Raw genomic sequence first — 27662 nt, forward strand, 5'->3', positions numbered from 1 at the left:
AAGACAGGGCCAGACGCGGGGCACCGCGGGCGAGACTGAGCTCGGGCGGAGGCGCCGGGTGCCGCGTCTGTCCTGGAGGGGGCTTTAGGGGCTGAAGGGCGGGGAGCAATATGTCAGGTGCATACCACAGCTTTATTAATGTGATTTTAAGGCCAATTGAAACTACTTTTATTCAGAGTAAGTCTACATTAAATTACAGTATCAACAATTGAGAGACATTGAACTTAAAAGTGTAAGAAGCAGAAGCTACTGGTCTCTGATGAACCACGTGTGATGAACTCACAACTGAAAATGTACAAAGAGGGAAAGAAGACACGCAAAGAGCGAGGGTTTTCATCTGGAAACCCGTGAGATGTCATATTTTAAACACGCATGTTTCAAAAAGGGAGAATCTTTTAATAATTTAGCACAAAAATCAAATGATATAAACTTGGTATATTCCAGAAAATATTGCTTTCAACACTTACACCATGATCAAAATTCCTTTGGTAGCTTTTAATCAAAACGAAACATGCTATTATGTAAAATATAAAGTACTTTTAAATGTTCTCGCAAAAGTATCTTTGTTGTGGTTCCCACATGAACCAGCGTCCGCGGCGTGGGTCCCCTATGCACACGCGTGACGGCGGGGCCCACGGGGCCACCTCTGCGCCGCGTCGCTCTCCTCGAGGCGCTGACGTGGTCACATGGAGGACAGCCGCCGCCCAGGGCCGCGAAAACAGAACCAAACTTGACTGTCGCCATCGTACAAACACGCGGTTAGAAAAAGTAAAACAGCAGTCGCCCCTGGGCCAAGAACAGGGGCTGCCAGATGCAGCCTCAGGGCGGCAAAGACACAACGCTCCCGCTAAACCCGCGCAGGGAGGGGACCCAAGCAACGCAGTGGGAATGAGACGGAGACGGGGCCGGAACGACCTCCTCTCCACGAAGCAGAGGGCTCGCGAGGAGCCTCGTCCAGAAACCAGGCCTCACAGGTTAAAACTGGGTGCAAAGAAACGAACAGAAGCCACTGTGCGGCTGCGGAATTCATCAGCTGGGACACTGCAGGTTCTCCCCGTCCACCAGTCAGGGGCGCCCGCTCTGGGCCTAAGAGCTTGTGTCGGGAGCGCACAGTGGTCCTGCAGCGACGGGAAGCAGCACGGAGGGTCTCACGCCTGCACACGCGCACACACACACGCACACACACAGGACATCGGCTCTGGCACAAGAACACTGCTTACAAAGGAGACTGCCTGCCCGCCCAACCTCAGCCACTCTGCGGAGCCCTGGAAATCCTCAAACGCCTAAAGGAACAGGAGGAAGCACTGGAGGGAAGACACGCCACCTGCGAGTCCCGGGGCCCCGAAAGTGGTCCAAGGACCGCCCTCTCCGAGCATCCCCGAGCGGCCGCGCGGCTCGGCCCCGGGGCCTGGGCGCAGCGGAGCGGGCTTCTCCCTGAAGGGGCGTCCTGTGTGTCCCGGGCGCGGGCGGGCCTCAGGCCACGTAGTGGTACTGGTTCGGGCTGTCTTTGTCCCTCTCCATGTAGTCCCTGTCTATGAGAGACTCGATCCGCTTCTTCAGATCTCCAGGCTGGAAAAGAACAAGGGCCCCGTCACAGGGCGTCCAGCTCCCCTCGAGCGAGTGGGTCAGGGCACACGCCTATACATCTGGGCAGGACCAGAAGCTCACGACAGAACGACTCGGACAAGGCTCCCTGCTTCAAAGACAACATCAACATCGTAGCGCGAGCCGATGTCTTCCGAGCAGGCAGCTGTTGGGGGCCCTCAGCCTGCAGAGCGTCCTATGAGGAGACTGCGCCCCATGCTGTGCTCTCATCACCGGGGGACACCACACTCAGCCCGGTGCACGCTGTCCCCCTGCGAGAAGGGGAGGCCTGGCCCTCAGGGCGCAGCGCTCCGCCCCGACAGCTGCAGGCCTTGCCCTGTGGCCTCTGCTGGACGTCTGGGTCTCCTGGGCAGGGGGCCCCGGCCCCTCCCACCCGCCCTGGGCCTGCGGAACCTGGGGGAACACACGGCCCTGCTGGCCCGTCCACGGCCTGGTCCACCTGAGCTCGACGCCACAGTCACAGAGAACCAGACGCCCGCTGGGAGCCCCAAGATGCTGGCACTGGGGAAACTCCCGAGGCAGAGAGCCTGGGGCCGGGACCACGGCGGGAGGAGGGAGGGCGCTGCAGCCACCGGGGCACCGGGGAAGCTGCTCTCTCTCCGCACTCAGAGGGAGGCCTCTGTGGCGAGTGACCAGCGACGTCGGGGGACAGACAGCCGACTCCAGAAGCCGTGAGAGAGGGACGCACGGTGCCAAGGGTATGCAAACGCAGCAACTCGACAAGCCGATGCCCACTTACCTTGACTGGGAACTTGAGCTGATTGTACAGCTCGGAGACGAGCAGGTTGTGGCCCAGCGTCTTCCTCATCTTCATGATCCTGACGATGGCGGCATCGATCTGGTACTGCCGGTCCTGGAACACACGCTCCGTGGTGCTGACCTGCTCCTCCACCTGCAGGAGAGGGCCCGCCGCCCGTCTCAGCGCCGGTGCCGCCTCTGTGGGGGCTGCTGAGCTCCGGGCAGAGGGCAAGCCAGACTGCGGGGCCTGTTCTGCTCTGCCGCTTTGTCCCAGTGAGACCACTGAACTTCACCACAATCAGTGAATTTACGGGAACAGTGACACCAATTACAAGGCCGTGGGCGCTGCTTTGAAACGGAGCTTAAAAGCAGAAACGAGAAACTGCCCGGTAACACGTGACCCTGATTTCTAACAAAACTGACAGTTTAGTAAGTTGTGAGAGAACCCACTCACGTTTTAAAATAGGAGGGTGGCTGGAACGCTTTCTTGATGCTAAGATAACTTCTAGCTGCTCAGAGAACTATTTCAGGGGAAATTTGAAACATACAGACTATTGGAACAATAGAAGTAAATGTTCTTTAAAATGTGGGTCAGAGGAAGGTCTTCCTTAAGCTGACCCTCAAGTCAGAAACTGCAGAGGAACAGATTGAAGCTCCCACTGTACTCACATGGGGAGAACCCTCCCAGAGTGACAGAGCCACCTGCCACCAGTCCCCTCCCCTCAATGCAAACAGAGCACTCCCTACAAGCCAGAGGGAATATTACAATAAACGTGCCAGGGACTCGAGACCAAGCAGTTCATTAAAAAGACGAAAAGCACCAGCGGTGACCCCGAGCGAGCAGGGCAGGGCCAGTGGAGCGCTGCGGGCGGGCGGCCGAGAGGGATGCGGGCACTTCCTCTCCAGTCTCATCCCCGTAGTGCTGATATGGCCACGTTAAAAGATGAAGAACTGAGGATTGGGACGGCCACCTAATTTGTACGAGCTTCTAAATGGCATAAAGATGCTCAGGGGACTCAAAGATAGTCGCACTAACTTGGCCATGAACCACTCCTGTGCCCCCCGGGGGAGAGGACGCAGGCAGGTGGGAAGGTCAGGACCCCCAGGAGCTGGAGACTGGAGTTTGGCGCGTGCTCATGTCAGCAAAGCTCACGTCCTCTGACCCGGCGAGTCCAGGGTGAGGAGCTGAGACTCGAGACAGCCAAGCCAGGAGCTGAAAGCAAGAGTGCGGCTGGGCGGGCACCTCAGCCGAAGGAAGGCCGGGCCAGAGGCGCTGCCAGGCTCTGCACAGGGCTCCACGCTCTCAGAGTCAAGTCACACGACGTGCGACTCTGCACACGTAAAATCCCAGTCCTGACCTGGGAGGAGGCCCAGCTTAAAAACTGTGTGCGTGAACGTTACAGGGCACGATCCCAAGAAGAAGAGTTTATGCGTGTGCAGCGGAGGAAAAAGCTGCCAACTCCAGGACAGCCAGCTGTGGAGCACGGAGGTGACAGGCAGGCCACCCGGGAAGGCCGCTCGAGCGCCCGCCACCCCCTGGTCCTTCTGCGTGACTCAGTCGTGAGGAAGCTGGAAAAGGCTGAGGGCACCCGTGACAGGCAACTCAGGTCACCCACACAATCTCCACACCAGCCCAAACATCGCTCAAAAATAAAAACACAAAGAACATTTTGCTCCATGTGCTCTGAACGTACTCCCAACTGGGCAGCACAGAGCACCCGGGGGGCAGCACCCCCGGCCCACTGCAGCTGCGGGAGCGGCTGTGAGGCCCGTGCAGTCAGAGCCGGCACTCCCTCTGGACAGAGCTGCTTCCCGACAAGGCCACGGTGCCCGTCTGCTGGACCACAGCCCTGAGGTGCGAGGGCTCCTGCAGCAGGGTGCCCGAGGGCAGCGGCCTGGAGCCGTGACGCTGGGGAGCCTGATCAAAGGTACAGACGCTCGGCCTGAACACAGAGCCCAGTGGCGAGGCTGAGACGATTGCGGGGGGTGGGCAGAGCTGTTAGGACAGGTCACCAGGTTTGGAATGAGGTGCTCCCTACGCGGACAGAAGGTGGGCTACAAAGACCTCAACAGGACACGTTTGTGCAGACAGGAAGTTAACTGTTAGACGCGTATCCTTCTGAGTCTCACTCCTGAGTGTTAAAGTAGTAACGGCTACACTAAAGCATCTCACAGACACAAGCGTGTAACAAGGGCGAGAAGTTCTTACAGCCTACAGTCCCCTGTGAGCGGGGAACGCGGGGGAAGTGCATACGTACTGTCTCCTTCATCTGAATCTGGTTGATCTTTATGCGAAAGAGCTTGTGCTTGAACTCTGCGTTGAAGAGGAACTTGTCTCCATCCTCCACCTCCTTCCCTTTGGGGCTCTTGAGGAGGACACGAGCTTTGCCGCAGGCCAGGGACTGCAGCGTCCTCCGCAGCTCGCTGTCCTCTATGCCTGTGGCCATCCTGATGTCCTCGAAGCTGAAGCCGTCCCCTTCGTTGAACATGAGCAGCACCAGCGTCTGGAACAGGGACACCTGGAACTCCTTCTTCCCCTGAAAGAGCAGGAGCCACGCAAGTGTGTCTGCCAGCCTGCGGACACCTGACAAGCCTGCCTGCGGGCGTGCTGGGACGGTACTGACTAGTCACCAGGAGAGGAGGCGCCCTGACGAGCCTAGGTGCAGTGTGCTGAGACAGTTATTGACTAGTCACCAGGGGAGGAGACGCCTTCACGAGCCTGCGTGCAGTGTGCTGAGACGGTTATTGACTAGTCACCAGGGGAGGAGACGCCCTGACGAGCCTGCGTGCGGTGTGCTAAGACGGTACTGACTAGTCACCAGGGGAGGAGATGCCCTGACGAGCCTGCGTGCGGTGTGCTGAGATAGTTACTGACTAGTTACCAGGGGAGGAAATGCCCTGACAAGCCTGTGCGTGGACGTGCTAAAACACTCCTAACTAGAAACCAGGTGAGAAGACATCCTGATTAGCCTGTGTGCGAGCGTGCTGAGACACTCCTAACTAGTCATCAGGTGAGAATACATCATTAATTTTATTGATTAAAGTATTAGCCCTTCGACCACTTCATTTTACTGACTTTGAAAAGCCAGTGTTGAGTTATATTGAATAATCCCTTCCTTTCTACCTTTCTACCAAAGTCTAATGGCAATATAAAAACATTCTTTTCATAAATGTGCTTCAAAAACATAAAAAGTGACAGACACAGGACTTGCCTCCTTGAACTCCGCTTTCAGCACCGCGTGGCCCAGCGTCGTCTGCCACTGAAGCTTCCGCCCACTGTGCTTCCCCAGATAAAACGTCTTAAACACTTCCTGGAGCTTGATCATCTGTCAGCAAAGGAAAACGAGTGTGATTATGCTGCACACGCTTACTCTGACACTACCATCGGTTCAGTGTGCAAGTTCCTAAGCCACTGCTGGGCCGAATGAGGCCTGCTCCGTGTACTGACAGCGGCCCACCTGCACGCGGCCCTGTGCTGCCGTCATTTCAACAACTCCTTCCAGGGGCGGTGGGGCCTGCACCCGCTCCCGAGCCCTGCAGGCTCCCTTGGCCCCCCTGCAGCCTCTGTGCCCAGGCGTGGCCAGAGCCCGTGCTCTTGTCCGGCCACGTCTGGTGGGATGACCCTTGCTGCAGCTCCTCCTGTCCCAGGGAGGCCCTGGGACTCTGGCCCGTCCCTGCCACCCCTCCATGCCTGACCACTCCTGCAGCGCCCGCATGCGCAGGCATGCCCTGGGCGGAGGGAGGGGGGAGAGACGAGTGTCAACCAGCAGGGACAGACGGGGCGTGGAGGTTTTCCAGGGAAGAGCGTCTACTTGCAGGGTCACACCAGCCCCGGGAGTGTGAGAGCGCCGGGCTGAGTGTGGGGAGGGGTGCAGACCCGTCCCATCGCGTGGGGAGATGTGGGAGGGGGCGCTGAGTCTGGGACAGCCGCGACAGTCCTGGGGTGGGAGGACTCGAGACACAGGCTGGAGGCTGAGAGGGATGGAGCTGGGGCTTCCGGGGAACATGTGCATTCGGGGTGCAGGCAAGAGGAAACGGAGGAGAGGACGCAACAAGACACTGGCTAGAGGGCCAGAAGCGGGAGACTCCAGGAGACTCTGCCCTGGGAACAGGAAGGGCGAATCCAGGCAGCAGCACGTCTGCCCGGGTGCCCGGGCCCTGGGCCCAGCTGTCCTCCCTGGAGGCCCTGGGCCCACGCCGGCAGACACACCCCATCCCCCTCAGAGGGCCCATGTCAGCCACACACACGCTGTCCCTGCCCTCTCAGGGCCTGGCTCTGGTATGTCGGGTGGGAGCATCAGCCAAGGAAGCCCGAGGCTCCCACACAGGAGGTAAACCAGCGCCTTCGTGACAGGCAGCCGGCGGACAGAGACGAGGAGCGTCCACTGTGAACGCTGCTCCCAGAGACGACACAGATGGTCAGGGTTTTCAGCGAGCGTGTGATTTCAACACTCCCCGAGGTGCGTGGGGCCCTGGAGCACTAGTGTGTGAAAACCAGGCTGCTGGTTCTTGAGAGCGCTCACCTCTGGAGTCAGGTGTACCTCCATGGGTGTGTATGTCGGCCAGTAGCCCATGGTCAGTATGTTCACAGTCAGGTCTATGGAGCCTGGGTCACTCTGATTCTGCATGTACTGCAAACACAAGAAACCAAGACAGATGGTCACTTTAGAAGAGCACCCGAAAGAATTAACCTCTAGACACTGAGTGACCCGTTTCCAGGCTACGCTCACCTCGTGCTTTCACTTGTCTGAGTCCCTGGAACACAGTCCACTGGAGCCGCACACCCTGCTCTAAGCCACCGGCAAAGTTTTTCTTTAACTTTGTCTCAAATATGGGTCATTAAACTCATTTAAGCCAGAGTTTCAAGTGCACTTTTAGGAATTACTTTTCTTTTCTTTTTTTCCAACTGCATCACACAGCTGGCAGGACCCTAGTTCCCAGACCGAGGATTGAGTCTGGGCACTCAGCAGTGGAAGCCTGGGGTCCTAACCACTGCACCGACAGGGAATCCCCAGGGGTTATGTTTCATTTTGAAGTGTTTCGAATATGTGAAACATTAACAGTGTAATTTTTAAAGACAAGGATTTTACATAGTTCACATACTTAAGTACAAAATCATTTCACAGAATTTAAAATAGCGTATTTTTTAAAAAGCTGTTACACTTGAACACAACTTGCCTGCTTGAAATGAACCATGATGTCCTTGGAGAGCTCCATGTCCTTAAACATGCCCTCCAGCTTGCTGGTGAACGCGGCCCCACACTCTGGACAAAGCGGATGGTGGGTGAGGATCAGGGAGGCCCTGCGTGCGGGCGCTCACCCCACCCCCAGGCGCTTACCGTGCTTCAGCTTCGACAACATAGATTTTTCAGCATCGACGGAGGCACTTTTTCCAACCAGGAGTCTTTTTGCTAAATCTTTTTTGTAAAATGCTTCAAACACGTCTTTACCTATTTATAAGCAAGAACCACGTAAGACATTTGACAGCTGCCGTGAAAATGTTCACCTCAGCGGCTGACTCAGCCCAAGAGGCGACCACACACACGTGTGAGCCAGCTCTTCCTGCTGAATCCCCACAAACACCCTTGCTCCGTCCACAGCAGCCGCCACCCTGGTCCTGTGTCGATGGGCAGGGAAGAGACGGGCTGGCGGGGCACTGCGGATGCACGCCTGGAGCCCAGCTCACCGTGGATGAACCGGAACAGGATCATGACCTTGTCCAACATCCGCTCCAGCTCCTCGTCTGTCGCCTCCTTATTCCCTGCTCTCAGTTTTGAGTCTACGTGCTTTGCTGTAAGAGATGAAGTTATTTGAAAAATAAGCATTCACTATGCAATACAATATATATTCTAAATACAAAAAGGAAGATCTTTCATTTCTCCAAGAAAAAACTGAACATAACACTTGGAACTTTCCCAAAATGACATGTTATTATGTAACAAAAAGGCAAACACCTGATGTTCTAAGATCTGTGCTTTCAAGGCACCTGAGAACACACCCCGTGGTCCCACACTGGAGCTTCTTGGCACACGACTGCTCCAGAAACCAGAGCAGCCCGCCAGCAGGATGTGCTGAGACGCGGGCAAGGCTTCCTTACGCGGAAGCACTCCTCTCAGGGCCGACCCCGCAGGGACAGAGTGGCTCTGCCTGCCCTCCTGCTTTTGAGACGCACAGGCCACCTCGACCTGCCCGAAGGAAGGGAGAATCCGAGCTCCCGAGGGTCTGAATGTGTCTTTAGAGAAACCAGAGTCTATAAAGTGGCCAAAGGCCAAATCAAACAGGTGCCTTTGAGCGTCTCCTCCCGCTGGCTCTTCTTAGCTCTGCCCCTTATCGTTCTCCATCCTGAATGTCGCAAACGTGCACACTTGTACTGTGCCCTCCGCTTTCCCACCGGGCACCTCAACAGCCCTGCACCACTGCCTCACACCTCCCTGCCCGCCGCCTCTGGACAACTCCAAAAAAACTGCTTCACTGATGAGACTCTATGAATCCTGAGTATATTTTGATGCTATCATGAAATAAGTATACAAAGGGATCATTTAAAAGAGATGCCAATCAATCCCACCACATTTTACACTGACTGGAGGATACAAGGTCGGGACTGAATAGCTATCTCCTATCACACGCTATCGAGAGGTCAACAGTTACCCTCCTAACATTCCTACACGACAAACCCAGGCCAGTTTCTGGGCAAGAGGAGCTCTGGGGCCGGGACCGTGCAGGCAAGGATAAAGCTGCTCGTCTCGTCCCGCTCCTGTGATGTCAGACTCCGTGTTGTCACGAAACTACCACCACACGCTCCCAATGGACACGCCACGCGCTCACATGCGGATCCGACACACAGAGCACACGCTGGTGCCTGCGGTTTTCGGAAAGGCTGTCCTTTTAAGGCGCGGGCCGTCCTCCTCGCGAGGCGCCTGCTCTTGGGGAAGCCTCTGCATGAGTTGTGCTTTCCTACCAATCAGCTCCGCAGGCTTATTGGGCCGCTTGTTGATGAACGTCTCGAAGGACTCTTTCATCAGGTTGACGAACTTCTCGCTCCGCTGGAAGCACACGTCTATCACGTGGTCCACGCGGTCCTTGAAGTCCAGCAGGTCCTGCACCATGTCTTTGTCCTTTTCAGGGTTGATGACGATCGTTGTCCCAAAAGTCTGCAAAACACAGAGGTCAGCAGCAGGGCTCTGATACAGCAGTTTCTCTCCTGCTATCAAACAATCACGATGCTTAACAAATTAATCACTTCCAGTATTTAATGCTGAATCACTCCAGAAGTTTCACAAATTTAGTCCACATTCTAAAAATTTAGTGGGTATGCCAACTAACCTTTAGGGTTACAATTCTGCTTCTGGAAGAACTTTTACTTGTAACTCCCTCAAACAGAAATTAATTCTCTTAACCGTCTACACCTATTTGGACTTTCTAACTACAGTTCTTTCTCTTTCACTTCTAACTGTGGTTTAGACTCTGCTTTTCAGCCTGCATTTTTATTTAAGAATGGCTATTTAAACACGACTAGAAGTCTGGATGACAATAACAGCTGGCTATCTGACCACACAAACTGCTGGCTTCCGCAGGACACGCAAGGAGCTCCACGTCAGAGGTGCACGTGGGGGCAGACACTGGCGGGAAGGCCCAGGTGAAGCGGCACAGAGGCTTCGGGAGAGGGCCTGGCGCGGCCTGCAGGGGGGGGGAGTGTCACAGCTCATCCTCAGCAGACACTCGGGCAGGTTCACGGTCCAACGTCTCCTGCCCAGACTGGATGCTGCAAAGCTGCCCTCCTGTGTCAGGACCCGTGCCCGCTCTTTCAGGACCCCTGGGCGGCAGAACCCTCGACGCCCATGGCCTCTCCTGGCATAAAGCCCAGCGCTGGCCCGGCCTGAGTCACTTCTGCCTCTCAGCTCAATACAGCGGCACAAGATCTTGGGGGTGCGTGTGTGTGTACAAGCTTTCCACGCGCAGGCCCGACTGTTCCTGTCGTCTTTCTTACTGAGTTGAAGCTTCTTCCTGATGGTTACAGACCCACGTGCCGCGAGAAGAGTGAACGTGTGCCTGTGTGCTCAGCCTGGTCCCTGACGCTGACACACAGGCCCCAACCGAGCAGCAGCACAACCAGGACCCCGGCCCTGACACAGTTCATGTCTGCTCATCCAGATGGACCACAAGTTCACCTACACCTCGCCGGGTGTGCACCACCCAAGCCCAGCACCACACAGATCACTCCTGTTGCCTTTTTATAACCAAAACATGCATAAATCCTGGATTTCTAGGAAACAAAGCCGCATACACCCTACCCAGACATACCAAACTGTGTAACAGTTCCCACTGAGCCAAGCATGAAATCATGTTTCAACAGTAGATTCACAAAGGCAACTTTTTGAAAATCACAACTACAGCACTCCGCTAGTACTTATGCTGACAACAAACGGCCAAACAGCAACTTTTAAAACGTTCACACCTGGATGCTATTTATCCCCAAGACCATGTGCTCAAGGGACCCAGAAGGCGATGGGCAGGTCCAGCTAGGCCCCCCTGACCTTGAAGGAGCCAAGGCAGCTCTGTGGCCCGGGGCCCAGGTGGCCCCACAAGCCCCACCCGCCCAGGGGCACACACACCTTGATGTAATCGCTCCAGTGCTGCAGCAGCGCCTGCTGGCCACCCCGCACGCGGCTGAACAGCTGGTACATCTGCGTGAGGTCCGGCACTCGGTTCTCGTCCAGCAGGTGGTCCAGCCCTGAAATCACACGGCAGTGTTAGCTCTGGCGGCAGGCGGACGGGGGCACTGAACCCGCACCGCCAGCCCAGGGCATGCGGCCAGGTCTGCTCGCTCCCCGGGACCACCGCGCAGGCAGGGGGCAGCCCTCCGGCCCGTTGGCTGTCCGCCACACGTCCACGCTCGTGGTCAGCCCAGGCCTGAGCACAGCGAGGCTGTCTGCCCACCAGAGGCTGGGGTCTTTCAGCCCCAACAGACTCCTGTGACTTTAGCCCAAACCGTCTGTGCTCCCTGCCCACTCCTTCAACACAGCTAGTAACCAATCCCCCCCACGGGCTGAGGGCCACCCCCTTCGGTGACTCATAGTGACTGTGTTACAGCCAACGGCCCTATGGTGTCACAGCGCTGCTCCAACCCTCTTACTGAACGCAGGACAAGCGGTCAGTGCGCACACAAGTGGTGGGAAATCTACCTTTCTGCAGAATTGCTGTTAAATGTTCTCCCAAGAGCTGCTTCTCCACACAGGCGATCAGTGGTTTCCTGGGGGGTGGTGCACAAGGAGCCCATCAACCAGGAGGGACGGGACCACGCCAGCGCTGACCCGGCCTCGGGCTGCTGAGTCCAGCGAGGAGGGCGGCAGCAGACGGGGCGCCCACGCACAGAGGGGCTGCCGGCGGCCCTCGCGCTCCGGCCAGCTGAGCTCCAGTCCCTGGGGCTCCTGGACCGCTGCCCTCAGTCCCGCCCCACTGGGTCCCACAGCCCCCCCGCCACCCCAGCGGCCCCTGTTCTCACTTCCACCTGCGTCATCCCAGGATCACACATCAAAACTTGACTCCCTACAGAGTCTGGGAGTGTCACGCTCAACAGAGAACCTGACATCCTGGAGGCGGGCGTGTGGGCTGTCCCCTGCACACGGGGACACGGCGCCCTTCTGGGGTCCAGGCCTCTGCTCGCTGAGCTCTGCTCTCAGAGATCAGAGCCCTACTGCACTCCCAGGACTACTAACCTTGGGCCCACTCGAGGGACTTCTCCCTGCACCACCTCGAGTGGCCCTCATGGCAGCCCCAGAGGCCGGCAGCCACCTGGGCTCCGGGCACCGAGGGCTCAGCTTCGAGCTGTGCTGATGCCTTGGGGAGGGGGCGGCAGCCCGGGCTCGTTTACTGGCCTCTTGAGTCTGCTTTCTCTGAAAATCACCTTTTACTCGATGACCTTTGAGTCATCTGACGCTGCAGAAGCCACCTCAGTGCTCCTCAAAACCCTAAGCCAGGGAACCGCCCTCCTCTACAAGTCCTCTGCTTAGCCTGCGGTCACTTCTCGGTGAGACGGGAGGTGGGCTCTTCTGCAGCACTTGCACCCAGGGGCGCCTGAGCAGCAGGAGCAGCCACGGGGCCGGGCACCAGGCGCTGCAGGCTGAGGCGTCCCGCCAGACAGTCTTCTGTCTTGCTGCAGCCACCCCCGAGGTCCCCGTGGCACCTCCAGCTCCGCGTGTGGGGGCAGCGCTTCTGCTCCGGCCCACTGTCCTCTCGAGCCGTCACACTGTCCCTCCCTTTCGCCGCCCCCGCCCCCACCAGCCACCACGACCCGCACAGTTCAGCGCTTTCCCCTCTTAGGACATCTCTCTCTTCCATCTCCCACGTTTCTGCTCGGACCTTCCTCACTTGAATAAACATTATGTGCCTGACACAGACACTCAAAAAACTCTCCCTTGAACTTCTCCCTAGATACGCATCGATTTAGACAAAAAAATTAAATGAAATGAGAAGATAATGGGACTGAGTAGCAAAATTACAGCTACATCAGTACATCAGATGTCCAACCAAAGTTTACAACCAAAACTGCCTACATTCAGTGATACCCCATTAACATTTTTATAAATGACAGATTCATAACGTAAATTAAAAATGGTAAAGAGACACGAAGTATCTCTGCCCGAATCACTCCTCTGGACAGGAACTCAAGACAGGCAACTTGGTCAGCGTGACTTACGACTGCTGAATAATCACGAGTAATAAGCTGCTCGAGGACCAAAAATACGTCCAGGGTCAGAGAGCAGCGAGCGAGTCTGTGAGACACCTGTGTGTCGGGAAGTGGAGGGGACATCGTCCCCAGGAGGCCACCAGATGGAGCCCGGAGCCGCACTCACTGTGTGCTGTGATCCAGGTATGTGATCACGCGGTCCGCCTCCTCCTCCAAGCGCTTACTCACGTGGTCAAGATACTCTGGAACCTTCCAGAAAGAACATTGAAACACATCAGCAACAAAACACATTCTTCATGTGACCCAAGAAGTTCAAACATTGCTTTAGTAAAAGAAAAAGCAGAATTGCACACAAGCCAAACTGGAATACCGACTGATGGGAGTGGGGAAGGGACGCGGGGCCTGGGCTAGGTCACAGCACCCCATCCACGCACGGCGCGGCCAGCGAACGCCAATCACACGCTTTCTGCAGAGGCCCAGGGTGGCTGCAGGAGATCTCAAACCCCACTCTGAGTTTCCGGGGTGACGGGCGCCCGTGCTGCCACCTGCCTGCACAGCAGGGGCCGTGGCAGGGTCCCTGAGGCCCTGGCCCGCGGACGTGAACTGCCCCGCAGCCTGTGCTGGCCCCCGGGCTTCCTTTTGGGTTGGGCTCTAAGACCCGAGAAACTAGAGAGGTTCTGGGGTTTGATTACCGTCACCTGGTATTCCCCCATGGCTTTTAGGGTCATTTTTTTCAATGTCTCACACAGACGAAAATTGTTAACATATCGGGTTTATCTTTCATATTTAAGCATTATCTTTAGAGAATCCCTGGCGGTCCAGTGGTTAGGACTCCACGCTTCCACTGCAGGGGGCACGGTTCAATCCTTGGTCTGGGAACTAAGATCCCGCAAACGGCTTAGCACAGGCACCCCGCCCCCCAACACACACACACACACACACAATTATCTTTTGTCATACTCTTTCATCTTGAGCTCCTTTATGTACATCAGAAGCTGCTTTTCTGGCTTTTTTAATGGGGGGACAACAATGGAAAAGTTTCTAAAGGGGGGAATTAAACCCTCAAAATACTAAGAAAGAACCTCATTACTGGGAATTGAAACTAGATTGTAGCTTTCAGAAGATTTTCAGTGGAATGTTCGCCTGTGTGAAAAGACAGATGCTTAGAAATCACACCTGGATACACATCTGTGAAAACGAAGTAAGGCGCTTCACAAATGTCTCGGCGACTCACCTCTCTTTCTTGCATTAACCTTTGGCCTTCTGCAGCATATAAACAATTCGTTTCTTCCAAAAATTTCAGTTCAAATGAGTCTTTATATACCTAAAAAATGAGCAGAGTTACTGGCCAATTATAGCAAAGCCTCTCATCCTGAAGGCTGACCCCACGGCGAGGGCGGCTGGCTGCCACCTGCTTGGGGGTGGCTCCCTTCTCGCCCTGGGTGGAGAGGGAAAACACTCCTGCATTTTCAGCCAACGCGTGGACGGTGTGGTCTCCACCGAGGTCTGACCCCGTCTGTGGCGGGGGGTTGGCGGCTGGGCCCACCTGGAGGTCGGACAGCATGCCCAGCAGGCTCCGCAGCAGGCTGCGGTCCACCGCCTCGCCGCTCCGCTCCCGCTCGATCAGCAGCAGGATGCCATCAATGGTTTTCGTCTGGACCATTTTATCACTGATGATGTGGTTTCTAAACAGCTCTAACCCCATATCCCTGCACAAACAGAAAAAACGTGTTAGGTTCACTCTTTACAAATTTGGGGTGAAGCTCCAGACACACTTACTTGCTAACTCGTTGGGGAAATGTCAACTTTTTTTTTTTAATTTTCCTCTTTGACAGTCTGGCACACCTTGTGCTTCTTCCCTCATCCAGGCGGCCTGTTTCCTGCGTGAATCAGTGGGTCCCCCACCCTGCCCAGGGCCTGGGGTCTCCGTCCTCGGTGTCCCCCCAGCCCGTGCTCCAGCTGCTGCGTATGTCTGTGCTGCGGGACCACAGAACGAGGATGCAAAGCGGAGCCCACCGCCCATCCTCAGCCCGCTGCCCAAGGATCCAGGAGGAAGTTTGGCCATGGCCGCAGGCACCCTCTTCTGGAAGCTGATATGTCAGCTCGGGCTCCAGCAGCTCCCACTCAGCCAGCAGGACACGCCCTCACCCCCTCTGCCGCCCACAAGCCATGTGACCCGGGCACAGCACCCGAATCAGGAGTGACTGTCCGTGTGGATGGAGGCCAGGAGGGCTGCGGGTGAGCCGGGGCAGGCTCCCGCACAGGCTGAGCTGCTCAGGAGGCACAGGGGCGCAGGGTCCGCTCACACGGCCCCCAAGGCCCCGCGTGGGGAGCAGGGGGAAGCCAGGCTCCCGCGCTCAGCACCCCCAGAGGAGAGTGAGTGGCGGAAACTGAGCCCGCCGGGCCCCGTCCCGGGACTCCATCGCCTGCAGGAGACCACGTGGGACTGCCAGCTGCCAGCTCGGTGGCCACCCCTCAGAGATGGATGCCCCGGGCTGAGGTCCACCAAGGGGCCCGGTGGGCACGGAGGACAGACAGACGGTTGGGCATGCGTGGCAGCCGCAGCGCAGACACTCACCAGATGGAGGGCAGCGTGGAGTTCTGCAGCACGTACGTGCGGTCCAAGAACAGGAAGATACTCCGGATCATGATCTGGGGGCAGAGGGCCAAGTCAGTCCACCCCAGGCCTCTGAGCGGTCATGCTGCTGTCTCAGATCTAACACGGCTGCCTCACCAAGACCCTCAGGATAGACATCCCTGAATCTAATTGTTCCCCTTGGTGCTGGCTTTTCCTCTTTCATCCAGAAAACCTGACGAGCGATTTCACAGCACTCAGCCTCCGAGACACATGTGAGCTCAGTCCCTTCCTCACTGATGTGCTCAATGCCCTTAGCCTGGGCTCCAGCATTCCTTCCTGGCATGTGGGCACATGGGCACGCAGCCCTCAATTGGCTCTGCAGGCTCAGGGGGTGTGGGGGCCCAGGACTCTCCTCTCAGGGAGCTCCCCAGACTCTGTCCAGGAGCTTTGCTCACACAAGTAAACAGAACCTTCCTGACGGACATTCGCCTGTTTCTATCACTCACGCGGTGCTTGGCCTGGAAGAGACTCTCTTGCTGTCACCACTTACCTCCGTTAGGAAACAAAAGCATCCGACGCACTCGGGAGAGCTACTGACACTGCCTTTGCTCCCCCTCTCCTGACTCAGCCAGGCCACCCTGAAAACTCACACACATGAAGCCAAACTAGAATCAGCACAGCCACTAAGTCTAAGCCTCCTGTCCATAGGCACTGGGAAGCTCTGGGACTCGGGCTTGATTCTCAGGCACAAACTGAGATCGAGGAAAACTTCAGAGGCTCACCAGGAGTCCCAGGCCCGGGGCTACCTGTGTGTGTGGTCTGAAGGCCCTGAATAGGACAGACCCCAAGCCCCGCTCACGACCCGCCTGCCCTGCCCTGCCCGTGCACCGAGGCTGGCACAGGGAGGAGGCGCCCAGGCCGCCAGCACCGCAGAGGCCGTTGGCAAGCTCACCATCTGTCTGCAGTGATCCTGCCAGCACGTGTTCATCTTCTTGAGAAACAACACACTGTCTAGCGAGTCTGTGCAGGGCTGCTAAGGAAAGCTTCCGAAACACAGGCTCATTTACTGCAGTTTTTACCTCTTAATTTCAGCTCTCTTCACCACAGACTACCGCATCTATTTAGTACTCAGATTACTGAAAGACCAGAAGCTCAGAAGCCACAAGTGTGGTTTCTGAGTCCCCACACGCCCCTGCGAAGTGTGATGCACCTGCCTCATCCCTTCGCGCCTGCCCTGTACCCGTCCCTCCCCTGCCCGGGTCCGGACCCAGAGGAAGTGGGCCTGCTGCCAACAGCAAAGGCCCAGGATGGTTTCAGGCAGCGAGGCCCTGAGCTGAAAACCACTGAGCTCCCAGCTGCACACTGTGAGTAGACAGGCAAGGGTTGCTTCATGTGGCCAAGTTTGTGGCAACCGGTTATAAGCCACAGAAAACCAACAAGAGTTTTAAGAACAAGAATAAAGAATAGCAGAACTCAAACTTTAAGATATTTTTCAGAATGTTTCCTAAATACTTCAAACCAGTCTTAAGAAACAGACACTTTCACTTTATCAGCAAAGAAGTTTAAAGGTAAAAAAATTCCACTTCAAAAAAATCTGTTTTGTTGGGTTGTATGATATAAGTGCAAGGTTTTGTTTCCATAAATAAAAGAGAATTTTAAAAGTTTTTGTTTTAATATTAAGGATATTCGTTTATTCTTTATTCTATTAACGTTCACTTTCAAAATATTTAGGTAATGAACAGGAATCGCCTAAATAAAAAAAGGATATTCTCTGAACTGAAGGATCTGTGCTTGGACGTGGCCTTCGCAGGCCTGGCGCAGCTGCTGGTAGAGCGTGGGGGACACTTTGTGGGAACAAAGGTTTTCAACAGCCTGAAGACAAAAGGAATAACCAGTTATTCGCTACGAATGACAAACTTGTTCTTTAAAAAAGTGTATTTGTGCAAACAGCTATAATCGCAACAGAAAGGCGCCCCTCCACCACGCACACAGGCTACACCCTCACAGTGACTCAGGGCCACCGCTGCTGGAACACCAGAGACCAGCGGAGTGGCCCACAACAGCAGGGACCCAGAGCACGGACGCGACGGCGCCCCGACGCCTGCCCGAGGATGGAGCCCCGAGGGGCGCGCCCAGGCCAGGCTTCTCCAGACTCCCCCAGGCTCCCTGCTGAGCAGCCTCTGATCCTGGCTGCACTCCACTCACTTGAGGACCAAAATGGGCCTGAGCCCATGGGCCCTTGTCTGCGGTGGGGCTGCAGGGAGGAGTGAGCCGACCCCGAGGATCACAATGTGAAACCGGCCAGAAACACCTGCTCCAGACTCTGAGACCACCCACGGCAGGGGAGGGGGCAGGAGAGCCAGGGCTCCAGACTCTGAGACCACCCTGACAGGGGAGCGGACAGGAGACCCAGGGCCCTTCAGGCTCCCGAGTGGGTGACGGTCCAAAAGCAGCTCAGGAACCAAGGCCCCACGTGTGGGGTGACCCTCAAACTTGGCTTAAATTAATGAAGAAACAAGTGTTTGTGGCGGAAACAATTTTCATAGAATATTATCGCTCCACTTCAAAGAAATAATACTTGTATATTCTTACCAGTTCTAATAAAATTTTCTTTCAAATCTCATGTACAAAATCAGCATCTGATCCAATCCAAATATGAAATACTATAAAGAGAAATGCAGTGTTTCTACTGCCTATTTCTGAACAGTTTAAAAAAGTATGTGGGATATACAGAACGGACACATTTTAGAATCTTTACTCAAATATAACGGCAACTTACGTTTTTATAGTGATAAAGAAAATAATTATGTAAAGAAATACATAATATACAAAACACATGCATACTTATAAGGTTCAAAAGAGAACATGAAATAAGAAAACAAGAATACCTTTCCCTTACATTCTGTGTGTTAATGAGAACAACGGGTTCCCATCCACGTTTTCTTTCTATATCCTTCACTTCCTTTCTCAAACTTAATGGTTTTATAATTCACTCCAAGATCTACTGTCCTTTTCCCTCTTAAAAAAAAAAGGGGGTATACTGTCCTAACAAAGACTTTTGTTCCAGTAGTTAGTCATTCAGTTCAGTCACTCAGTCGTGTCCGACTCTTTGCGACCCCATGAATCGCAGCACGCCAGGCCTCCCTGTCCATCACCAACTCCTGGAGTTCACTCAGACTCACGTCCACCGAGTCAGTGATGCCATCCAGCCATCTCATCCTCTGGCGTCCCCTTCTCCTCTTGCCCCCAATCCCTCCCAGCATCAGAGTCTTTTCCAATGAGTCAACTCTTCGCATGAGGTGGCCGAAGTACTGGAATTTCAGCTTTAGCATCATTCCTTCCAAAGAAATCCCAGGGCTGATCTCCTTCAGAATGGACTGGTTGGATCTCCTTGCAGTCCAAGGGACTCTCAAGAGTCTTCTCCAACACCACAGTTCAAAAGCATCAATTCTTCAGTGCTCAGCCTTCTTCACAGTCCAACTCTCACATCCATACATGACCACAGGAAAAACCATAGCCTTGACTAGACGAACCTTTGTTGGCAAAGTAATGTCTCTGCTTTTGAATACGCTATCTAGGTTGGTCATAACTTTCCTTCCAAGGAGTAAGCGTCTTTTAATTTCATGGCTGCAGTCACCATCTGCAGTGATTTTGGAGCCCCCAAAAATAAAGTCTGACACTGTTTCCACTGTTTCCCCATCTATTTCCCATGAAGTGATGGGACTGGATGCCATGATCTTCGTTTTCTGAATGTTGAGCTTTAAGCCAACTTTTTCACTCTCCACTTTTACTTTCATCAAGAGGCTTTTTAGTTCCTCTTCACTTTCTGCCATAAGGGTGGTGTCATCTGTGTATCTGAGGTTATTGATGTTTCTCCTGGCAATCTTGATTCCAGTTTGTGTTTCTTCCAGTCCAGCGTTTCTCATGATGTACTCTGCATAGAAGTTAAATAAGCAGGGTGACAATATACAGCCTTGGCGTACTGCTTTTCCTATTTGGAACCAGTCTGTTGTTCCATGTCCAGTTCTAACTGTTGCTTCCTGACCTGCATATAGATTTCTCAAGAGGCAGGTCAGGTGGTCTGGTATTCCCATCTCTTTCAGAATTTTCCACAGTTTATTGTGATCCACACAGTCAAAGGCTTTGGCATAGTCAATAAAGCAGAAATAGATGTTTTTCTGGAACTCTCTTGCTTTTTCCATGATCCAGCAGATGTTGGCAATTTGATCTCTGGTTCCTCTACCTTTTCTAAAACCAGCTTAAACATCAGGAAGTTCACAGTTCACATATTGCTGAAGCCTGGGTTTACAAATATAATTATTACAAATTAAGTTTTTACTATAATACATGAAGAAAACATATATCCTTTGGTAAAAATCAAGATACACTCAGTGGTGTGTGTCCTTCAAAGAAGAACATCTTATCAGAAGCATTTTCTGAATGCTCCAGTTCCTGAGGCAAGTGTCAGTGTCCTCAAAACCACCTTTTCCAGGCTAGGAGCTTTGTGGTGAATTCTGTAACCAGCTCCCCCTCGTATGTGCCCTGTTTGGCATGTGCTCACTATTTGCATAAAGTCCACTGAGACTGTTTTTAACTTGGAATCTGGAGCCAAGCCCCGAGGCACCAGGCGGGCCGGGTGCCGTCATTCAGCCTCTGCTGAGTCACTGCTGGCGTCTTCGTGTTACAGGAGCCCTGTCACCTGCTCTGCCCCCGCAGGGGGGGCCGGCGGGGCAGGGACACTGCAGGCCCTTCTCCCCAGAACTAGTTCAGGAGGTTTAGTCACACTCGGAGATCTAGAAATCCCTCTCTGGGTGCACGAAGCCCCCCCCGTGGGGCCACGTGGGCAGCACAGGGGTCTAGGGGACGCAGCGCCCAGAGAGGGAGAGCAGGACCTGGGTCCCACGGGCAGCAGACCAAAGGGGTTTTCCTCGGTCAGCTGGGCGGCCCGTCAATCTCCCAGCCCTGCCTCCCTCCCCACAGCGCCACACCCGCTCTGCACAAGCTTATCTGTGTCAGGACAGACGAGTGTCCCAGCAAAACACTGCCCTTGAGAGAGCGCCTCCCACATCCAGGAGCAAACCAGCGGGAAGGGGGAAAAGTGAAAAACAAACACCGCCCTCCAGGCCCGGGGGAGACTGCGCCCCCGACCCTTGCACGGAAGGAGCAGCCGGGGAGACTGCACCCCCGGCCCTTCCACAGGACGGAGCGGCCAGGGGGAGACCGCGCCCCCCGCCCTTCCACGGACAGAGCGGCCAGGCCTTGCCCTTGGCCTCGGCGGCGAGCTGCCTCCTCCAGCCGCCCCGCCCTGGTCACCGGAGTGGGTGCCAGGCGTGTCTGAACTCTACAAGCCCACCGCACGGGATGCTGTCTCCCCAGGTTCCTGCCCACGAGAAACCAGTGAAGAGCAGCGCAAAAATGGGCCTGAGTATGGAGCGAAGGATAGGGAGGCCCAGGAAACTCCAAGGGGACAGGACGCCCACCCTCCCAGCCCCAGTCCCAAGCCGGGATGTGATTCCCTCATACAGAAGACTGACTTCCAGGAGTGACCAAGTTGCTGAATTACAGAATCCTTGCTGTTAAGCCTAAGCTATGTGAACTTGAATACTGCGTTTCTGAGTAACTCGTGCACTAAACTCACTCTCCATTACTTCACGCTCTCCAACAGGCCATCAAATAAAGTGTCCACCCATCTCCCACTTTCCAGGCTCCCTTGCTCTCTCGAATCCACCTTGTGGATACACCAGCACCCAAGTCCACCCCACTCTCCTTCCCCAAGCTCAGCAGGTACAGGGGTCACGGAGACTTTACCCCAGGACTCAGCACCAGCAGCGTGGCTTTTCTCAAGTGCAAGTTCCCTGTGACAGGTTTGAGTCTGAGCATCAAAACCAGCCTGAAATCCACAGAGATCAGACTTAAGGTTGCAGAGGGGGAGGGGGGATGAGAGGGATGCCTGGGAGCTGGCGGTCGGCAGATGCAAACTCTTACACTTAGGATGGATGAGCAACAAGGGCCGCGGTGGAGGGAGCCAGAGCCAACCTCCTGGGCCAGACCACAAGTGAAAAAACATTAAGAATATAAATGTTAAACACAGGTACACCTGTGGCGGATTCATTTCGATATTTGGCAAAACTAATACAATATTGGAAAGTTAAAAAAAAAAAAAAAGAATATATGTGTTATACATGTGTGTATATATAAGAACATATACATAAAATATAAGAACGTGTATGTAAAACTGACTCACTGCGCTGTACTGCAGAGACTGGCACAGCACTGTAAGTCAACAATACTTCAATTTTTTAAAAATCAAAAGCAAAACAAAAATCTAGTCTGAAATCAGCACATAGCCTTCCCCTGAAACTCTTCTTGAAAATGTTCAGGTTCCCGCGGTTTCACTGAGCTGACAGGTAGGTCTAAGACACAGACACCCAGATACACTTTCTCCAGTGAGCTGGGATTTCACACCGAAGTTCAGAGAAGATCTATGTATTCAAACTCTCCTCCTCCTCCTCACGTCACAGGAGGAACTGAGTGGGGTGTGGATCTACTGGCTCATCATCATGGTCAGAACATCCCTTCCCAGCAAACAAGAGCCAAGCGAGGAGCAGCAGGCGGGCTGAAGCTGCCCTCGGCCTCTGCAGAGGCCTCTGCAGGCCTGGCTGCCTGCGAGGGGGAGGCCAGAGCTGCTCTGGGGAAACTGGTCAACATCAAAACAAGAGGTGCTCCCTCCAACATCCCGAAAACCTCCTCAAACAGAATCAACCTTGCAAGCTCTGGTGAGGACTGTTATCAAACAAAAGAGTTCTGGCAAAGTGCGTCCCACCCCAGCACAGAAGCTGGGGCTCTATGCTGAGGCCCCAAGGCGAGCACCGTCCACGCCGCCGGAGGCCAGGGTAACCTCCCCGCCACGCCACCGACTCTCCCCCCAACCTACACCACAGGACCTGAGCGGCTCACTCTGTAGACACACACCACTCCCAAGTTCTGAGCGGCCAGGTGCCCACCCGCGCACCTGCCTCCAAACGGCAGCCACTGATCCCTCAGGCCCTCCAGAGACGCCCCCAGGAGGAGTGGTGCCACTGTGGGGGGAGCACCCCGAGCTTCAAGGTCCCAAGACACACCACCAGGACACCTGGAAACACCATCTGTGATGGTATCCAAGGTAACCACGATGAAACACATCCTGGGTAAAAGTCCAGCCAAGAAAATGCTGGGCAATTGATACCAGACAGTCAAATCTCCAGGAAAAGAGCAATAATGAGCCCTAGGTAGAAGATGTAATATTTTACTAAATTAAAAGCCCCTGAGTTTGGGCACGTGGTGGGACACTTGTTTCTGGCCCAGACAAAGCAAAAGAACAAGCCTCACCCTGCTACTGAAATAATACACAAAACTGCAGTTTTCAAAGCACTGCACACTGGGTTCTGAGAGGCAGTGACCTCGGCAGACAGAAGACAGACAAGCACTGGCCACTCGGGCGTCCAGTGTCCAGGCTGCAGAGCGGGCGCCCTGAGCTGAGGACTCAGGAAGGTTCTGCGTTGGCAGCGGGGTGGTTAGTCCCGGACAAAACCATGCTCTAGTCCTGCCTGGCACACCTACAGGCAACAGTCTAAAAGGTCAAACTGACTCCAGATAAATTAACCAAGTCGGGAACAAAACTCAAGAATGTTCACAGAAACACTAAGCATCCAGCACACAAGTCAGAACCCACAGTGTCTGCATCCAATCAGAGCTGCCGCACAGGCCAAAGGGAGGAACACAACTCACTGGAGAGAAAAAGCAACCATGCCAAGCAGCCGGAATGAAGGCTTGGCAGATGAGGATGCAGAGGAGATGGAACCACGTCCACACGCCAAAAGAGTTGAGTAGAGACAGAGAAGATACAAACCAGATTCAAACTGAACACCTAGAGAGAACAACGCAAGGGAAAATCACACTGGATGGCACTAACGGCAGACTAGACGCCGCAGCAGAAGAGTGAACTCAAACAGGTGAGTAAACTGAACAGTTCATATCCACTAAGGAAACCTGTAATTGAAAATCCTTCCACCAAGGAAGCCAAGATGGCTTCCCTGGGGAATTCTCTCAAACATTTAAGAAGAAATAATATCAACTCTATACAAAGTCTTCCAGAAAATGTAAAGGAGGGAATATTTCCGATTCATTTTTTGAGGCAAACATTACTCTGACACCAAAATCAGACACAGACATTACATGAAAATAATACATCAATATCCTCTGTTATCACAGATACAAAAATTAACAAACGGTTGGCAGGCTGAATCTAACAATACATAAAAAAAGATAATACTCATGACCAAGCAGGATTTATTCCAGAATGAAAGACCAGTCTAAGATTTGAAAAATCAATCAATGTAATTAGCAAACTAAAATACAAAAATCAGACGACCACCTCGACAGTCACAGAAGAATTTATCAAAATCCAACATGTATTTCTGATAAAAGTGCTCAGCAAAATAGGAACAGAGAGGAACTTCCTCAACTTGATAATGCGTATTCTGGAAAAACCCACAGCTAGCATCGCATGATGTTAAATGATGAAAGACTAACAGCTTTTTTTCCCAAGACCGAGAACAAAACAAGTGTACCTGCTCTTCACATTCCTATTAACTATCAGAGGCTCTACTCAGTGTAATCAGGCAAGAAAAGGAAATAAAATGAATGTAGATCAGAAAGGGAGAAGGGAAGTTATTTCTATTCATAGGTGATGTGACTGTCAGTATGGAAAATCCAACGTTACCTACAAAAAAAACTACCAGAAAAAAGTGCAATCAGCAAGACACAGCACAAAAGATCAATGCACAAAATCATCTGTATTTATACACACTATTGAGAAATTAAAATTTATACCACCTTTTATAACACTATAAAAATATGAGCCGCTTTTAGGGATAAATTTCACAAGACCTGTGCAATGGAACTAGAACACACTGTTGAGACCCAACTAAGCGAGAGCTGCCCTTGTGAGCAGCTGGGGTCAGTGTTGTCAAGATACAACTCTCCCCACGCTCACCTAGAATTCCACAGAATCCCACCTAAAATCCTAGAACGCTTTCTGAGAAACTGGCAAACAGATTCTAAAATTCATACAGAAATACAATGGACCTAGAAGAGCCAAAACAAATTTATCTAAAAAAGGATAAAGCTGGAGGGCCAGTGCTCCAGACTTTGAGGCTTCAGGCTCTCATCCCGACAGCCATTTCTGACGAAGGGACAGAGCAGCTCGCTGGGGGAAGCCCAGACGCCTCGCCACGCGGCGCTGGGCCAAGCGGACATCCACAGGGAGGACAATGAGCTTGGATGTGCAGCCCACAAGAGATACAACTACTCACCTGCAAATAGACAATACACTAAGTGTGGAACTGAAAACCCTAACATGTCCACAAAGAAATAAGAGAGAATCCACACCACCTTAGACTAGGCAAAGACTCTCAGACAGACACTACAAGCACAATCCATAAAAGACCAAACTGATACAAAGACTTCATCAGAATTTAAAACTTCTGCTCTCTGAAAGCCATAGCTAAGAGACTCAAAAGGCAAGTTGTAAACTGGGAGAACAGAAGTGCAAGGCAAATATCTGAAATAAGATATGTACCCAGAATACATAATAACCCCAAACACTCGATGGTAAGAAAATAAACAAGACCATAAAAAATGAGCAGAAGATGTGAACACACACTTCAGTAAAGCAGGTATAAGGAATGGCAATGGGCACAAGAAAAGATACTTAATATCATTAGGGAATTGCAAATTAAAACCAAGGTGAAATTCTGCTACATACCAAACTAGAACAGCAAGAATTAAAGACTGACAATACCAGACATTGGCATAGACATGGAGCATCTTAAACTCTCACATGCCACTGGCAGAGACAAAAAATCATGACACCGCTTTGAAAAAGCTATGAAATGTCTTATGAAACCCAGACATTCATTAACTCACGATAACCAACCGTGGTACCCAGAGTATTCAGCGACAAAGAAACCAGTTACTGTCAAAGGCCCACACCGAATGCAGAAGCAGTACCCTAGGTGGAAGCAGCCAGGTACGAGAGACTGCAAGGGGCACAGTTCCATTCAGAGGAGGCTCGAGAAACGGCAGAAGGTGCCAACAGCAAGCCAGTGATTGCCAAGGGCTGGGAGTGAGGAGGGGTGGCTGGCCACACAGGGGCCTCTGGGCACTGTCTGTGGTGACAGAATGTTCTACAAGTGGACACATCTGTTAAAACTTACTCAAGGACACATTCCTTATCTTAACAAAGTGGTTAAAACACAACAGACTTAAACTTAAGACAAAGAAGGCACATATGTTCATCAAATTCAACAGCAGTCTTCTTTGGGTGGTAGAAATATCGGGGATTTTCATTTTCTTCAATGCACTTTTTGCAGTTTTCATCATTTTTATAACATAATTGCTTATGTAAACATGAAAAGGTTTTATTATTTATTTTTTACAATTATCGAACGTTAAGCTTTTTCCTCCATATTGGGGTACAGCCAGTTAATGACGCTGTTGGAGTTTCAGGTTAACAGCAAAGGGACTTAGCCACACATACACATGTATCCACTCTCCCCCAAACCCTCCTAGAAAAAAAATTTAAACTCAAGTCTCTTAATAGAAAAGCTATATATTAATAGAAATGCTATTCTATTACCTAAAACGTAGGTAAGAGTTTCATATATAACATAATGGATAATAATTTGCTGCATATTTGGAAAATGTTAAAAGTCTTATGGCTCTTAGAAACACATTTCTCTCCTATAAATGGGTTAAATTTACCTTTCAACAGCTTAAGCCTGAAAATGAAATAAAATCCCACAACCACCAAAACCAGAAAACATTCCTTGACTCGGGACAGGATGCCGCAGAACTCCTACTGTTCCTGTTGGAGGCAGATACTCGGATTCTATTACCTCCTTCTCTATTGTCTCTGAAACACTGGGGACCACAAAACCCATGGCTGCGTCACGTTTCACCCGAGCTGGACTGTTACGCTATTTAGACCACCATAAAAAAGTCAGGTGAGTGGGAAACAGGATGCCCGCACTCGAAGGGAAGGGAAGGTTTCCGTCTCAGTGAGCCTTCGGTAAAGCTCTGCTCTTAGCCGCCTGTGGACCTACCTGGTAGAGCTCCTCCAGGTTGTAGCGGATGGAGGTGCTGCTCTGTATGGCTCTCACCGCTTCATGAAGCTTCTGCCAGGTGTCCTGAGTGTAGTTATCAGGCAATTTAGGTCTGTCTGTAAGTGCAGACAGAGTCAGTAGGTAACGGCACCAATGCCAACAATCACACGTCTTCAAAAAACCGTTCTACAAAAAAAGTACTTCAAAGGCAGCTTCAAAAGTACAGCTAAGGAACCCAGGACATTGTTTTCCCAGTACAAGGTACCGTGTTTATAAACCTCTCGGGTTACAGACTCTGCAACCATCCCACCTTCGTTTTGCTAAGTAAACACATCGAATACTGATGACCAGTGTAAGCGGATGTAGAAAACATAAAAATCTTGTTGTTCTTTTACTTAACGAGTGGACTTCCCAAACGGAAGGACGCGGAATAGTTACACTCTACTCAACACTGGAAGTTGCCCGAAACTGCCCCCAGTTGGGAGGACGCTAAGGCGGGAGCTCCTGACCGGCCAGAGGCGCGGGCTTGGGGGCCGCGCCGCCGCAGGGCCGGGGCGAGCGGAGGGGGTGACCACGCCGCCCCGCCGAGAGCTCCGGTCCCGCCGCGCCCGGCCCGGCCTGGCCCGGCCCGCCCCGACCGGGCGACCGCGGAGCGCGGGGCGGCGGCCGAGGGCGCCCCCGGCTCGCCCGCCGGCCCCGCACCCACCTCGGAAATTCTTGATCACGAGCTTCTTGGAGCCGCCGGCGCCGCCGGGCTTGGCGGTGACGGCGGCCGCGGCGAGGGACGCAGGCTTGGTGAGGCCGTTGGTGTGTCCGACGAGCGCCGAGAAGCTGCCCTTCCGGGGGGTCTCGTCAGCCATGGCCGCGGCCTCCGCCCGTCCGCCGCCCGCCCGGCCCGGCCTCCGCCCCG

The 27662-nt window shown here is 53.2% G+C and overlaps 1 protein-coding gene across 1 annotated transcript; it reads right to left on the minus strand.

The window, feature by feature from the left end:
* Positions 1-151: 151 nt before the first annotated feature.
* On the minus strand, positions 152-27623 carry CUL4A (cullin 4A). The gene is made up of 19 exons (XM_070380694.1): positions 27459-27623; positions 26753-26868; positions 17376-17480; positions 16561-16629; positions 15609-15682; positions 14577-14739; positions 14265-14354; positions 13197-13279; positions 11526-11593; positions 10956-11074; positions 9302-9494; positions 8030-8134; positions 7683-7793; positions 7522-7607; positions 6867-6974; positions 5556-5669; positions 4602-4880; positions 2345-2497; positions 152-1569 (listed from the first exon to the last, which is right to left on the minus strand). The coding sequence occupies exons 1-19, from the start codon at positions 27610-27612 to the stop codon at positions 1474-1476; spliced, it is 2286 nt and encodes a 761-aa protein (XP_070236795.1). The 5' UTR covers positions 27613-27623; the 3' UTR covers positions 152-1473.
* Positions 27624-27662: the final 39 nt, after the last annotated feature.

Source organism: Bos mutus, chromosome 12 (genome assembly GCF_027580195.1).
Source record: "Bos mutus isolate GX-2022 chromosome 12, NWIPB_WYAK_1.1, whole genome shotgun sequence".
Taxonomy (NCBI): domain Eukaryota; kingdom Metazoa; phylum Chordata; class Mammalia; order Artiodactyla; family Bovidae; genus Bos; species Bos mutus.